The sequence below is a fragment of the Aulonocara stuartgranti genome, assembly GCF_965226115.1.
Source record: "Aulonocara stuartgranti genome assembly, chromosome: 5".
In the NCBI taxonomy this organism is placed as follows: domain Eukaryota; kingdom Metazoa; phylum Chordata; class Actinopteri; order Cichliformes; family Cichlidae; genus Aulonocara; species Aulonocara stuartgranti.
Window position 1 is genome coordinate 15,220,053 of NC_138943.1, and position 15,449 is coordinate 15,235,501.

The following is a 15,449-nucleotide window of genomic DNA, read 5'->3' on the forward strand; positions in this document are numbered from 1 at the left end:
AATATGTCATGCCATATAATCACAGTGTTCAAGGAACAACTCCATTTCATGACACATATCTGTTTTTATCAGATCGTTCTGCCGACAAAGGTACGAGCAAGTGATTTGGAGCTTTTGCTAATCATAGACCAAAGTCACCAGCTGATAAGTGAGGAACAGCTTTCATGAGCACATAAGCACAGTTTAAGAGAAATCCAAAATCAGCACGCTTGTAAAAAATATTCATTACCTTCAGGAATTTCATCAGATAATTGGCAACTATTTTATTAATTTGATCCAAGCACCTGCCTTTTTATAAAATTAGTTCTAACAAAGAAAACTATGAGCCAGCCAATGTGTGTATTATTATATTGAGATCAGATTACTTATAAAATAATATATATTTAAGAAGATTCTTATACACTTGTTGGTCTTAAGAAAAAAAGAATTACAGAAATATGTATAAATGTCCCTTTCATGTAGTTCTAGCCACGAGTGTTTGTAGAGAACCCGATCCTTATTAGACATCCAGTACTATTAGCTTTGAATTAATAATCTCATCCAATCAGATAACTTCAAAGAGAAGGAATGAATAATTTTTACTGTGCGTGTTCACAGAGTATTTTTGGCCATGAGACAGCTCCTTATACAGATGGCTTATTCAGTACCGCTACACAATATGCATGTTTTCAATGCTGCATTGCACCTCCATCTCAGCGCCTCTATTCCTGTGTCTGATACTCCTCCAACATGAGTCTGATTATCCCATAAATGCATCAACTCTGTTGCTTTATGTCATGCAGCCCAAAATGCATACACAGTAAATAAGAACACGCTTTACTTGTTATGGGGGGTATGGTAGGTAAACATCACAGCGTAAGTGCTGTGTTTATACTTTTATTAAACGGTCAAAAATATAAACAGAAAAAAAAAAATCTTTTGAATAGTCATAAAAATCCCCCTGGAATCCTCTGTGCTTGACTAACCACTCATCCCTCACCCTCATCCTTTTGTCTCAGAGAACGTAGGCCGCTTAGTCACGCCTGCCAAAAAGCTGGAGGAAACAATTCGCCTGGCGGAGTTAGTCATAGAGGTCCTCCAGCAGAACCAGGAACACCATGCGGAGGTGAGTGAGAACCCTCTCCTCCTCTCCTCCTCAAAGCACTTTCCCTCTATGCTCTCACTCTTATCTCACTTGCCCCACAGCAGGGAGCTAGCCTTATTATCAATCCTCTATAAATAAAGCTGCTTTCATCTATGGGTAACTAAAAAAAAAAAGGAAAAAACTTTCAAAGATTAATTTAATTTCGGAAAGCTCTAATTGGTGTTCAACGGACCATCGCCACATGGAATCAGAGGGCCATGTTTGAGGGTAGACTGTAAATTAGACAGAAATGGTACAATGGCATCTTTTTTGCTGTGATGACAGTGCATTAGTTTTACATAAGTTGTTAAAACGATAGTATTATGTTGAGGATACTCCAGTATAGATGTTTGGCTAGAAGAAAAAACACAAGGTGAAACAAGTTAATGCGCATTTTCATGGCTTCTACTGCGCTGCTTCCCTTTGGTCACACACAACAAGATCACTTATAATAAACCTCAGGCCTTACACTGAATTTAAAGTAGTAAGTAAAACACATTGTTCCCAAGAAAACTGATCTTTGTGAAATTCAATTAGATGCTTTTATCAATAATACTAAACTGCCATAGTCTGTATTGTAGTGTGTTTTGTGACTCTACCAATGAAAAACAAAAACATTACCTGATTTAAATATGGCTGTTATCTTCTCCAGCGCCGTCTCCTTGTACGCTTTAGGCACCGGCATGTTTAGATTGCTCCCTTGCAGTCCACCATTGTGTCAAAATGGTCAAAAGCCTTTAGCTTGAATTGCATTTTGTGGAAGAGGCCAGAGTTACAGGGACCTAAGTCTGGCAAGCTGGCTTAGCGGGGAGCAACAATCGAAAGCATTAACATTTAAATTCTGAGGGATGAATTCAAAGCTGGTGAATTTTTAAAAAGGAAGCATACTCCTGCTCAGGGCTGGACTGGGACACAAAATCGGCCCTGGCATATTTGGTCCAGGCGTCTCCCTCGCTGTGGTCCCTCCTCGTGCACTTTTTTACGAGGAGGAGTTGACGGTGCAGCAGCCCCGACAGCTAACATGTCGGTTAATTTTGCTGCATTTATTTCTATTTTTCTGTCTCAGCATTTCAGCTCCACTTTTTCGCTACCTCATCAACACTAAGCTACTTGGGCGAATGTAGAGGCGGGCTTGGTAGTTAAGACATTTTATTGGGCAATACAGTGGCAGTAATGAAGCTGAATGAATGGGCTGCTGTCAGTGCTTGTGGGGCCAGTGTGCAGCGGTCTTTTAGTTGCCCCATTGGTCCAAAAGTGAGTCGGCCCACTAGGAAAATGCCCGGTATGCCAGTTTATCAGTCTAGCCCTGCTCTTGGTCCCGCTCCTCACCCGATGAGCCACCTTCAGTCTTGTTGTCTGTTGGCTCTTCCACTGAAAACTGTTTTTTCTTCTCTGGGTTGTACTGAAAAGCCAGCTCAGTAATGAGTCTCGACAGGTTGAGGTAGTTTGACACAAAAGTGCAAGTTTGAGATTTGCGGTGAAAGGCTTTCCAGAGGTGCACACGTAAAAAGCCTTCAAGGAGAGATCACCACATTTAAATCAGATAATGTTTTTGCTTTTTCTTGGGGGAATCGTGAAAGCCATGTAAATGAAACCTGAGAGGTTTAGATGGGAATTCACATAGCCACATGTGAAGTATTTCAAAAAGGTTCAAAAGCCTAAAAAACTGACATGTATGGGTTTAAATATAAACAGAGCATTCTAAGTTGTAAGTTCAAATAGGATTTTATGTGAATAAATATAGTCTTAAAGAAAAGATGTGTGTTGAATAAATCTAGTGGAGTCACAAGTATAATACATCCCAGTGAAATGGAGTGGAGTGGAGGTATAAGGTAGCATAAACTGTAACAACTCAGTCAGTCTTAATTTCACCAGTTTATTCCAATGGAGTCAACAAAGATATACTGCTGTTTTGACATTTAGCATATTTTTGTCCCAAATAAAATGGTGAAATTGACATTAGTTAACTTTTTACTTAAACACAGTCTTTGCTACTGTTTTACCTTTAGATCTGTATGGCTTTGGTTTAGCACTACAAGCTAATGGACATGTTCTCATCCCAGGGTGTCAAACACTGCTGTCCTGTCTAATTCTGCTATATATGTTTGCAGATATATGCAAAATTTCTTCTTTGTCAAATGTGCCGTGACACACGAGCTCTAGCAATACAGGACACCTCCACAGATCCTCCTTTAGAGAAACCAATTTGGCATTAAGTGATTGGAGGAGTCTTTGTGGAGCAAATCACTTTGGTTTGTGAGCCATTTGCGCTTTGTGCTTTGTTTTGCTTGTTTTTCACTAACTAATTTTAAGCATTTAGGCATAAAAATCGACTCGGTTAGAAGTAGGAAGAGATCTCACTTTGGATTTTGCCCCTTTACAACTGTGCACACTGACAAATTGCACTTACCCAGTGGGTTTAACTGTGATACGAGTGTCATCACCAGTCAACACCTTGCGCATATCTCAATATATTAGCAGCTTTTGACAGAATGGTAGTATTTGGCACTCTGGGAATGAGAACAAGCTGAACCAATATTCAAGGAAGGCATCTCCTTTTAAAAATCCATCTAGCTTCCTTATTCCATCGTGTTGGCGACTTTAGACATCAAGCTGATGGAAAGCATGATGAACATGTGCAGCTGTGTAGATCTGAAGGTGATCCAAATGTGATCTTAGAATATACAGATAAAGCAGATTTACTGTATCTCTCTGAATATGCTTGACAGGCGGCAGTCACAAGTTCTGGAGATCAATCGGTACAGTATTTTTTTTTCTTTTTTTCCTCTTCAGTCCCCATCACGACCCTCCTGTATGGCATGTGCGCCACTATGGCAAGAAGCACGTTTCTAGACAGAGAATGAACTCAGTGGGTGGGTTTGTAGGCACAGAAGTGAGAGCAAATCTGTTTAAATATAAATTTTTAAAAAAACACTTTAGCTTGCACAACATAATTGTTATCATAAAGCATGTTCATCGGGCCATAAAGAGGTTTCCTTTCTATCCTAGCATGCTGAACCAGTAAATTTCCTAAAGTATGCTCCATGTGAACCTTTGAAGTTTGATCCTCCATAAACATTTGTTTCCCCTCCATCCAGCAGTTAATTTCACAGTCCGCACCTGTTTAAGCATTACTTCTCCAGCTTCTCCTCTTCCATCCCTCTCTGCTGTCTATTCTCAGTTTACAAACCCTAACAAAGAAATGCTTCAAAAATACATTATTGTTCTGAACATCTTCCTGTATTCTCACTGTCATATGATTGGTGACTGCCCAAGCAGGGAAAAGAGGTATGTAGTCAAGTTGAATGAGAAACTCCCGTAATGCTCTGTGCATGTCCAGTAGATGATTCTACATCTCTCCCCTAAGCAAACTACACCCCCTTTAAGACTGGTCCCTTGACATGGTTGCACTGATACAGCACTAGAGTTTGTTTTGGCTGAACAGTGGGTCTGCCGTAGATTTCTCAGGGTCCTGTATGTGTTCCTTAACCACTAACAAAGGTTGGAGGCTACTCTGCCTGGTGACCTTTGAGCCTTTCCCCTTCCCTGTTGGAAGCTATTTACTGTCCTCCCCTTTAGCTGATATAAGAGTATATATCCTTGAATGCGATGGAGAAGAGCCTTGTTTGCTGCCTGTGTTTCTAACATTAGAGCTATCATGATTTTTAAACGTTTGAAGTGGACAGGTAAGTAGGAAGGTAAGTACGGTTCTGACTGCTACTGTGGTGGTTAAATAAGGTGGTCGATTAACAATAAACAGCAGTAAAGTAGAGCATGCAGCATAACTTGGAAAAATTCAGCTTCATTAATTGAACTTGGCAATATGTTAGTCTGAATGATAAGCAAATAAGCCAAGCCAAGACTGCCAGCAAAGCAACTACTGTACCTCTGCTGTCAAAGGGTGAGAAAGTCCTGACTGTGCTAGAAAAACGATCCGCTGAATCTCAGACACCTACTTAACTAATTGGAACAGACACACTCCAACACTAGAGATGCTGTATGCTGCAGTCTTTGGTGTGTCTAGACAGTGATGTGCATGAGACACATTCACATCTAGTGGGCTATGGGTTTGTTGGTGATGTGAATGGTGGACCCCCTCATCTCTCAGCTGGAGAGAAAAGCATGCAGGGAGATCCACGTTTGCATGAGAAGAGCACCCTAGATGTAAAGATACTGTCATGAATAGAAGGCACAAAGATGCAACCCCACTGTGCAAATCTTCTCCCAAGTATAATCTGGATTTGAATTCATGTACCAATTAGGAAGAGCTGTGGATTTGATCTAGTTGTATGCCATGGAAAACATACACAAGCACACAAGCTGACAGCTGTGATAGAATTTCTGTTCATTTGAAAGGAAATACCCGGCAATTACAGAATTCACACACGGCACGGAAAAGTCATTCGGTATCCACAAATATAACCAAATATCTTCTCAAATTAAATAACAGGGGACGTCTAATGGACACCTGTAACAGAGAGAAGCAGCTGGACTGCTCAAAGGTAGTAAATCAGTCTTCTGGCAACTCTGTTTACACTCAATTTTAAAATGCTAACCAGATCACAGATAAACAAATGCAAATAGCTACAGGCAGGTTTTGCAATTACTGAAATCATTTGAGAGGGTGGTCTGTGGTGCATTCGGCTTTATATGTTTTCTACTATAACAGGAAATGTATCATCAATGCTTGGTTGAGAAAGAGAAGCGCTAGGTTATACAGTGATGCTAGCAAACTTGTGCATATGAATACTGTGTGACCTGCCAATTAGTGTAGGTAATACAAAAAGCCCACTTAAAAACCAGGAGTGTGCCCTGCCTCTTACCCTGTGCTGTGAGACCCTGGTAGTCTAGCTGCTTCCCTCTGTTTCAAGTGTTTAAACTAAGTAAACCCAACCAGCTTCTGACTTTAGCTTCATATTCAAGTGTTACATCCAACGTATGAAAAATCAAGTCCCAGCAAGAAAGGGTAAGGATATTTGCCGAAATGCCAAACTATTCTCTCAACACACCAAACATGCATCAACCCAGTGGTATTTCCTTTTAAGAGCGATACTGTCCAGTAGTGTTTATTATTCCCTCCTTTCCCTCTCATCTTTTAACAAGAGGACTTGTTCACCTGTTTGCTTTCCCTCCTGCTGTGTCTCTAGGCATTTGCATGGTGGACAGACCTTATGGTGGAACATGCAGAAAACTTCCTGGCCCTCTACGCCATCGACATGGATGCCGCTCTGGAGATCCAGTCACCTGAGAGCTGGGACAGCTTTCCCCTTTTCCAGCTGCTCAATGACTTCCTCCGGACAGATTGTAAGTTCATGCAGTTGGCCCATCTTTATGTTTCAGCTACCTTCAGGTATTTTCATCTAAAAAAAAAAAAAAAAGTATGATATCCTTTTGTAACACGCTTTTTTCCCCCCTCATAGATCATCTGTGCAATGGAAAGTTTCACAAACATCTTCAAGATCTGTATGCTCCTCTGGTGGTTAGATATGTGGATCTGATGGAGTCCTCCATCGCACAATCAATTCACAAGGGCTTTGAGAGAGAGTCCTGGGAGCCTGTAAAGTAAGGAGCTTCCGTCTTTATAGCTAGGCTGTAGGATGGCTGGAGATGCAAAGCTTTTTTATGCAGATGACAGACTGACTGACTGTGTGGAGGCTGAAAAATCTGGTAGCGCAGCTGTAATGTTCATCCAAGCTTCCTGTAGCTTCACTTTTAAAGAACGAGCCAAGTGTGGGCTGAGCAACCTCTTTATCCTGTAGAAGAAATTGGTTTTTCTAGTCTGAAAATAGTGCTTGATTAATGTATGTCTCACCAATTCTCGCCGACACATTGGGGTCAGGGCAAAACATAGTATCCCTGTTGTTCTGTGTGTGAACTAACATTCATGACGTGTGCTTTGACATGTTACCAGAAAAAAATTTGCCTCCAGTGTGTTATGTTGCTACTTTATTTGTTGTGGCTTTAATATGTCTGCTTTCACATTTTCCTTTCATTGCAAAGATTATATTTAAAGTGTATTAAGGTAACCTGTATTTTCTTGGTCTTTATTCGTGTTCATTTTTTGGGTTTTCGGTATTACTTTGCTTGTCTCTATCGCTGCATTTAATACTTTATGTGTGTGTCCAGCTCTCTTTACTCTTGAGTATTTTTGTAAAATGTGAGTCTTTGACAGTTACCGTCCCTTTTATGTGCGTTACTCTTTGTTCCAGTCTTCACATATTTTCAGATTTTACTTTTATGATGAGTGTTACATTGCTTTCTGCAGCTCCCACGCCACTGTTATGGATTCTTTTTTTTTCTTTTTGTCTGTCTTTTCTGCAGGAGTTTAACAAGTAATCTGCCCAATGTGAATCTACCAAATGTGAACCTCCAAATTCCCAAAGTACCAAATCTGCCAGTGCCAGTAGCAGGACTATCAGTTAACCTTCCACAAATGCCTAGCTTTTCTACCCCGTCATGGATGGCTGCTATATATGACTCTGAGTGTGTATTCAACTAGTTCACTTTAGATTTACTGAGAAAGCAGTGATAACTTGGTATGAAGATGCCCATGAGTAAGGACAATTAAAAAAGATTTGCCAAATTTTGAAATTGTAGCAAAAAATGTAAATGAAGTCGAAACTGACATTTAAATTCAACAAAATCTGAATCGGTTTTCTCCTGTGAATACTTGCCACTTATTGCTGTTCATGTTCATGCCAAGGTCACTGAGAGGTGTTAGAGTAGATGGGGACGTGCTTTCTAAAATGAGAGGCTGTAATGCTCTCATTTGTCTCAACATGCATGCTGTTGAGCTGAGGTGTGGAGATACAGGCTGAAAAAAAAAAACGAATCAAGCAAAAAAAAAAAAAAAAAGTAGTTCTAAGGCTATTGGAGTTCTACCGTGCAGAAAATGTTCCCCATTTGAAACATCAAGATCTCCATTGTACAAAATGTGTATCTCCCCAGAGTTGTTGTCCACAAACATTTGCTCTAGTGATGCTTAGCGAATTGTAGATTGTACATGGCCGTAGGTTCATCTCTGACCTTGACCACCTGCTAGTAGTCTGATTGGGAGGGCAGACAGAGCGGTTCGGAGTGGAGATGATAAAGTGGAGAGGCTTAGAGGCAGGAGTTCAAACCTCTCCGCCTCTGTTTTTATCTCCTTTCCTTCCTCACTCTAAATGTAACACTTTTCCCAATCAGCTCTACTCAGGATGGCTAAAAAGGTCTGCATGGTTTGTTTGATAATCCTTCCAGGGGTCCCACCAGCCTGGGGACATGGATGTTGAGAGAGGGCCTGTGATGAGTGAAGCCAATTTGGAGATTTTTTTAAATGTTTTTTGGACACTGACTATAAATGCCTTTTTTTTTTCTTTTTTTTTTTGCACGCCCTCCCTCACTTCCTCCATTCCCTACTCCTTTGTGTGATTAGCTACTGTATCTGCAGTGACTTTACCTGCATGTGGCCACTTCACATACCAGTCAATAATCATACTCTGTAGCATGGTTATTGATCTGTTACAGTAAACCCTTCCCGCTCCTTTTTCGCCCATAAACTGACTGTCCAGAAACTCCTGAACAAACAGGAAAGGAGACACGTAGGTGGACCAGTCAGTATATGGCCAGAGCAAAATTGTGTTAAAAAAAAAAGTGTAGCGGCACAGCATCCACCTCTGCTCCTGCCACTACAACCCCCACCCCCTCCAAACCTTTAATCCCCCCCCCCCCCCAGGTAACAGGTTGACATTTGTCTTCTGACCTGTGTATGTGTGTTTGGGTCAATGGCAGTAATGGCTCCGGGACATCGGAGGACCTCTTCTGGAAGCTGGACGCCCTCCAGACTTTCATCAGGGACCTGCACTGGCCTGAGGAGGAGTTTGCCAAACACCTCGAGAGCCGCATCAAGCTCATGTCGAGCAACATGATCGAGAACTGTGTCAAACGGTGTGTATTTGTGTGACTGTGCGGGAGATGATGACAAACTGCGAGAGACACAAAAGCTCCAAAATGCAAAGAGTTTGTTTTCTGCATAATGAACATCTGCAGCACATTTTCATTTTAGAGTGTATCATTTTTAATTTGCACTGCAGCACCAGGATGGCATTTGAGTCCAAGCTGGCAAAGAGCAGCAAGTCCACAGATTTCCGCATCTCTCCAACATTATGCACCATGTTCAACGTGATGGTGGACGCCAAGGACCAATCAGCAAAATTGTGTGCTATGGAGATGGGCCAAGAGGTAAAAACTTCATCTGGGGCAATGATTGCATGTTGGACAATGAGGCTTTGTGCTTTTAATTTGCTGACGTGAATACTTTTGTTGGAAATTCTTCTGCTTTCCACAGAAACAGTTCCACTCCCAGATAGACGAGCTGATTGAGGAGAGTGTGAGGGACATGATTCAGCTTCTGGTTGCAAAGGTGCAGCTTCATATCAGCTTACTTTGATAACAATAGTAGAAAAAAATTTAACTTGACTTTTTTAAAATATGATTATTAGATTGTTCATGATTCCTCTCGTTTTTCAGTTTGTTGCCATATTGGAGGGAGTGCTGGCCAAAATTTCCAGATATGATGAAGGCACTCTCTTTTCTTCATTCCTTTCATTCACGGTAAGATTTTTCTTTCTTCAGTCCCTCAGTTTATTTTTCTTGAAAGTATTCTTTAAAAAAATTCACTTTATATTCTGAAAAACTGAATGTATTTCCTGAAAGCCTGCTTTTTTTGTCTCATGGGGGGTTAAAAAAGGGTAAAAGAACTCTAGTTTTGTATCTTTAATAGTAAAATATTCCAAGCCCTAATGAATCTGACGATAATTAACATTTCACCTTTCAGCCACTGTTTGACGGTTTTGTTTCGACTTTCAGGTGAAAGCTGCTTCAAAATATGTGGATGTACCTGTAAGTTTAACAGCCTCCGACTTTCCTGTTTTGTTTGTGAGCATTTAGAGCTGAACAAAATATCATCTGAGTGATTTTGTTCTACCTTTTTGAAGACAGTAATTATTGGTACAGCCGCTTGTTTGCTCTTCTCCTGAGTCGTGACCCTATTCTTTGTCTGTTCTTATAGAAACCTGGAATGGATGTAGCTGACGGCTACGTGACCTTTGTGCGCCACTCTCAGGATATGCTTCGTGATAAGGTCAATGAGGAGGTGTATATAGAAAGGTTATTTGATGTAAGTAAGATGCCGTCTCCTCCTCACAAAAAGGGAGGGGCCTTCCAAAATGTGGCAAAACAACAGGGCAGAGAGGGATAAGTCCCATTTTGAGACCAGGAAATGTATTTCTGCCTGGAAGAAGAGGCTTTTCTGATCCCTTCTCGACTTTTCTGTCTCTCTGTCTCTTTTCTTTCCGAATCTCAGCTGCCCTCTGCATTCTGGTGTGCATTGCCACAGTGCTTTTGGGCCTTTGTGTATTAAAAAATCAAACTTTTACTTACCAAAGAGTCCATAAAAGCATCCTCAGAAAGGATTATCTAAAGCAGTGCTCTCTGTGGAAAGAACAGAACTGTCCATACTGATCATACGCCAGGACACCAAGTTCTTGTATTTTTTAAGTCACCACTGTCCTCTGCTTTCAGATGCTTTCCACACAAAACATGTCAGCCTCCTGAATGAAAATAAAAACCCACTCAGTCCTTTTGTCGTCAGTCCACAGTGAAGCACCTGTGCCGTTTCTGTGTGTGAAATGAAAACGCTGGGTGAATGATGCACTGCTGGACGGGCCTGGGTCAATCTGAGAGGCTGACATGGCAAATACCCTTGATCTGTTAGAACAGTGGTTCCCAACCACCCAAGGAAAATGCGATCAGTCATGACGATGATGATAAATATGAACAGAAAGGAGACATCACACCCCCCTTTTTTTAATTACACCCCGAGCAGTCTGTTGCGCAACTTAGACTGAGGTGAGTGAACAGCAGTGTAAGCATAAACCAAATTTCATCATTTAGATAAAATGCAAGAGAAAGATGAAAATAGATGCACTGGTAGTAAAAATGATAACCTGCAACAGACTTTTCAGTCCTAAAGTGCAAATTTATCTTTGTAACACCTTTTAAATAAACATTGCAATTCAAAGCATCCCCCAGGAGAAAGTAAAAAGGGGAATAAAATGAACACAAAATGAAAACATGCTTTGAAAAAAAAAGCTAAAACTGAATAAAAAACAGAGTTCGGGAGTCTAAGGTATTGGGAAACAATGCATGTTTGACTCATTAATACTTTAATAGGCAATTACAGATCGCTTTATCTTTTAATAAAAATGAATTCAATTCATGCTTATTTATGTATCACCAAATCACAGCAGTAGTCAGCACAAGGCTCTTTATATAAAAGTAAAGACCCTACATCGATGTACAAAGAAACCCACTGATCCTCTGCGAGGAAGCACTTGGCGATAGTAGTGGCAAAAAACACAACAATAAAAAAAAAATTCTCTTTTAACACAAGCAAACCTCCAGCAGGGCCAGGCTCAGGGAGGGGCAGCCATCTGCTGCGAACAATTGGGGTGAGGGGAAAGAGAAACGAAGGGCAACGAGACATGACAAACAACAAACCGGACAAAGCACAAAAGACTAAGCTTTTTCAAATATAAATATAGTCCTAAAAACAGCACAAACGCCTTCTCCCTTTTCTATTGTTGTTTTTACACAATTGATGAGAACAGATGATGAATGACTTCCACCTGCTCGGACCAGGTTTGCACTTTTATGCTCTGGGGGCATTAATAGATCTACTTTAGCTTTCTATTGTTAGTATTCTGAGGTCCGAGCCATTTTTAGTCAGTTTTATGTAACTCCCACGCTGCTAAACTGCAGCTGAACTTCCACACGGCTGTTTCCATTGCCTCCAGGGATTTGAAACATTAATGAAAGCAACCTAAGAAGAAAACATGATGCAGGTTAAAAAAGTATAAGGTCTAATGAGGGTTCATAAAAAGGCATGACTTGGATGTGAATTGTTGGGAACCAGTGTGTTACAGGGGGAAGAGAGCACTGTCTTACCAAACATAATCCTAATGGGATACATTGACATAAATGTGTCCTCCATGTGTGATTCAAACAACACATAATGCTGTGATGTGTCTGCTTCATGTCATTTAGAACCTGTTTGTAAAGACCTGTGTCTCCACAGGCGTGTGATTGCTTTGTGTGTCTGACAGATTCTCAGTTCTTTCTGTGAGGCAGTGACGTCACGTTTTTATGTCTGACAGACAATGGTTTTCTATTTTTGTGCCAGATGAATATGACTTTTTTTTTTAATCTTCTTTTTTATTTGGAGCCAGGAGTGATGCTGTTGTGAAGTGGGTTTTGCTTTTGTCTTTGAGGTCCACACTGGCTCCCCTGTCTCCGTGTGTCCTTAATTTTTTCTACTGTGGAGCTTTTTACCCCCTTGTGTCCCCCGTGTGGCCCCAGAGTGCCCAACTGAGATCCTAGTCAGCACCGTTGTGTTGAAATTGACTTTTTTTTGTTTTGTTTTGAGCTGTGAGTGTTTCAGTTTTAGCAAGTTCGAAGCCGTCAATGTTTTTTTCCTTTTGATTTGAATGCATTTCCATTCATTCATTTGCATGCATGTGGAAGTCGTTCCTAGACGCTGCATAGGCTCTACTTTATCTCTCTTTCTTACGCTGATTTATTTCAATCCTTTTAATCTCCTGTTTTCTGATTAACTTCATTCCTGCTGCCTCCTCTAGTCAAAAAGTGGCACTTATCTCTAGCGTTGCGTTGCCTTGTTTTATCACATTATGTTGGTTGGCATGATTTTAGAGTCAAATAATCTTCCTGTGTACATCTTCTAGCATGACCCTCCTCAGAGTTCTGCCTCATTTGCACATAGAGCAGTCGTCCTTAGCACGTACTCAGCCACTCACCCACCCACCCACCCGCGAAGTCTGCATGCACTGCACGCTCAACTCGACTGTGAAGTGGACAGGCATCTGCAAGTTCAAACCTTTCAACCATTCACCTAATCCTGATCTCAATAAACCTCAACCTAAAAACTAAAAACACACCAACTAAGCTAACTCCTTCCACCTCTAATTCGGGCCTTGTAAAGCTTCTCTGCGTTCCTGCCTACTCACAAGTTTAAAGTTGACCTTTTTTGGAGGTATGACGCCCGTTTCTATCAAACATGGGTGCTGTTCTCTTGTAACTTTGGTGCAGTCTGGAAAATTGCCACCCCAAGGAAACGAGAGCGAAAAAGGTACAAGAAAACAGCACCGCTGCTCCCTGCCTGCAAACCATTTACTCACTCTCATTCTATTTTTCTTTTGCTAATGTACCCGTGTCAAAACTATAATTTCAATTCCCCATAGTAGTTTTCTATCCACAGTGTAGGGCATTTCAAACGCAGCACCGCGTTTCCACTTGAATAAATTATAAATAAAGGCTTAGTAATTGCCTTCAGTAATTGATGGGCCATGCAGCTGCTACAAAATATCGACTTGAACATTTTTTAGAAGTTGAAAAGGTAATTGCAGTTCAAGACAGATACATTTTTCAATGCGTTATGACTTCCCTCTTTTTAATTAATTCCTTCAAGTCGCTGTAATATCAGTGCACTCAGGGAAATTCCATAAACTTGCTCCTTCCATCTCTTCGTAGCGCTATAAATGCAGTTTCCTTGTGTAAAAGGTAAACGTGTGTCTGTTTGTGTCCTTGAGTGTGTTGGGATCACTAAATGAAATTCAAGCAGTTTCCATTTACTTTAGTAAACATTACATAGAATTTAATTTGATTCCATCTGTTGGTTTAGTGCGAAGTGTCGTTGGGGGATTTGACACCAAAGAAGCTCTTCTGTTTTTTGTGTGTCTTATTGACCACTGGGATAAGCTTATAAGTCCGTTGTTTAGTAAAATGACCCGAGTGCATATTTCTATGACAGGGAACCTATTTTGCTCATTTCAAAATGATATTTTAATTCTTGGATATTGTTACTGTAGCTTTTCATGGTTTACTGCTCAGAATAATCATCTTCTGTTGTTTAATGGCCCTTGGTGGAGCCGCTCAATTCACCCACTGTCTAAAAACAAGCTGTCTTGGCTCCCTTTACCCTCCCTTGAAGCCAGTTTTCTTCTGATTGGTTGCCCCTCACAGACATAAGGTGGGTAGAGACTCTGTGCTCACAGCCACATCTGTGTCTGAGACGACCAAATTGACTATATCTCCTCACTTTTAACATCATGACACCGAGTGTTTAGAGCAGTGTGGATCCTGAGTTTTTGGCACACAGCTCAGTAAGGTCTGCTTTTACTTTTAGCTCTTAGTATGACAATAATTGAATATTTCTTATGGATGAAGTCAAAGCAAGGAGACAGTTTATTGCTTCATGTTTTATGCTAAGATAAGTTTTGCACTAACATTGTGCAGTTTCTCTTACTCAGACCTAAAAAGCATGTTAATTATGTTTGAGCTTTTTGATTGTACTTACCTATTGTTAAAGCCAGACTAGCTGTTTCACCGTTCCCATTCGTTGTGCTATCCTACCTAGAGACGTTGCACCAGTTTTGATCTTTTCATCCAAATTAGAGACCCCCAAAAAGTGAGAGAAATGTTTGAGAAATGTAGCAAGTCTAATGTTTTACCATACAGTTTGAAGTTGTCACCACTTCAGTGCACCAGCGTTAACTTCCAAAGTTTAACTTTGATATCGGCTCAGTGATTTATATTTAATGCTGTCCGGAACGCCGAGTTAAAAGCACGCGATGAAGAGATGAGGCGATCTGACATGTAGAAGTTGGAGTATTATATCTTTTAATCTACGATCAAAAGAAACAGTTGAAGCACGTCCATGTTCTGTAGCTTGTAATACTTCTGTGGCTCGTGAGATTTTATTTATTTTGAACATGATTTCCCCTTTTTCGAAAACCTCTTAACTTGCATTATTTGCTCGTTCTGACTCATGCAAGAATGGGTTTCTTGTGAAGTGCGATACAGACTTTGTACTGAGCTTCAATCCGAGTGACTGAATGCTGATGTTATTATGAAATGTACATGTTTAGTTCTGGTTTTATACCTGCGTCTTAAAGGTTAGTTTTCTGTCATGGTGTCTTTAGTATGTGTGTGGGTGTGTGTTTTGCTGGAGAGTGTTGTGTTTGTGTTTCAGCAATGGTACACTGCCACCATGAACCTGCTGGGGACCTGGCTCACTGAACGCATGGATCAGCAGCTCCACGTCTACCAGTTAAAAATCCTCATCAGGATTACAAAGGTAAGGTGTTGATAAACTGGAAACTTTTTTTTGTCTACAAATCCTAACTTGGTCTATCTTAGAGCACCGTGGGTTCACATGGATGGGTTTTGGACTCCTGCAGCTTACGTGGTCCTTTAAGATCCAAAAGCTGGC

General features: G+C 40.7%; 1 protein-coding gene across 10 annotated transcripts in view; it reads left to right on the top strand.

The window, feature by feature from the left end:
- cadpsb (Ca2+-dependent activator protein for secretion b) overlaps nucleotides 1–15,449 on the top strand; it is a 67,487-nt gene that overhangs the window by 50,640 nt on the left and 1,398 nt on the right. For 4 of the 10 annotated variants that reach the window (XM_082532557.1, XM_082532561.1, XM_082532559.1 and 1 more), the window contains 12 exons: nucleotides 999–1,105; nucleotides 3,853–3,882; nucleotides 6,271–6,427; nucleotides 6,544–6,685; nucleotides 7,445–7,606; nucleotides 8,894–9,049; nucleotides 9,196–9,343; nucleotides 9,450–9,524; nucleotides 9,632–9,715; nucleotides 9,971–10,003; nucleotides 10,173–10,280; nucleotides 15,210–15,314. In XM_082532557.1, coding sequence (XP_082388683.1) covers nucleotides 999–1,105; nucleotides 3,853–3,882; nucleotides 6,271–6,427; nucleotides 6,544–6,685; nucleotides 7,445–7,606; nucleotides 8,894–9,049; nucleotides 9,196–9,343; nucleotides 9,450–9,524; nucleotides 9,632–9,715; nucleotides 9,971–10,003; nucleotides 10,173–10,280; nucleotides 15,210–15,314 — 1,307 coding nt within the window. The remainder of the gene's footprint in view (nucleotides 1–998; nucleotides 1,106–3,852; nucleotides 3,883–6,270; nucleotides 6,428–6,543; nucleotides 6,686–7,444; nucleotides 7,607–8,893; nucleotides 9,050–9,195; nucleotides 9,344–9,449; nucleotides 9,525–9,631; nucleotides 9,716–9,970; nucleotides 10,004–10,172; nucleotides 10,281–15,209; nucleotides 15,315–15,449) is intronic. The other 6 variants (XM_082532563.1, XM_082532558.1, XM_082532560.1 and 3 more) reach the window with 3 other exon arrangements.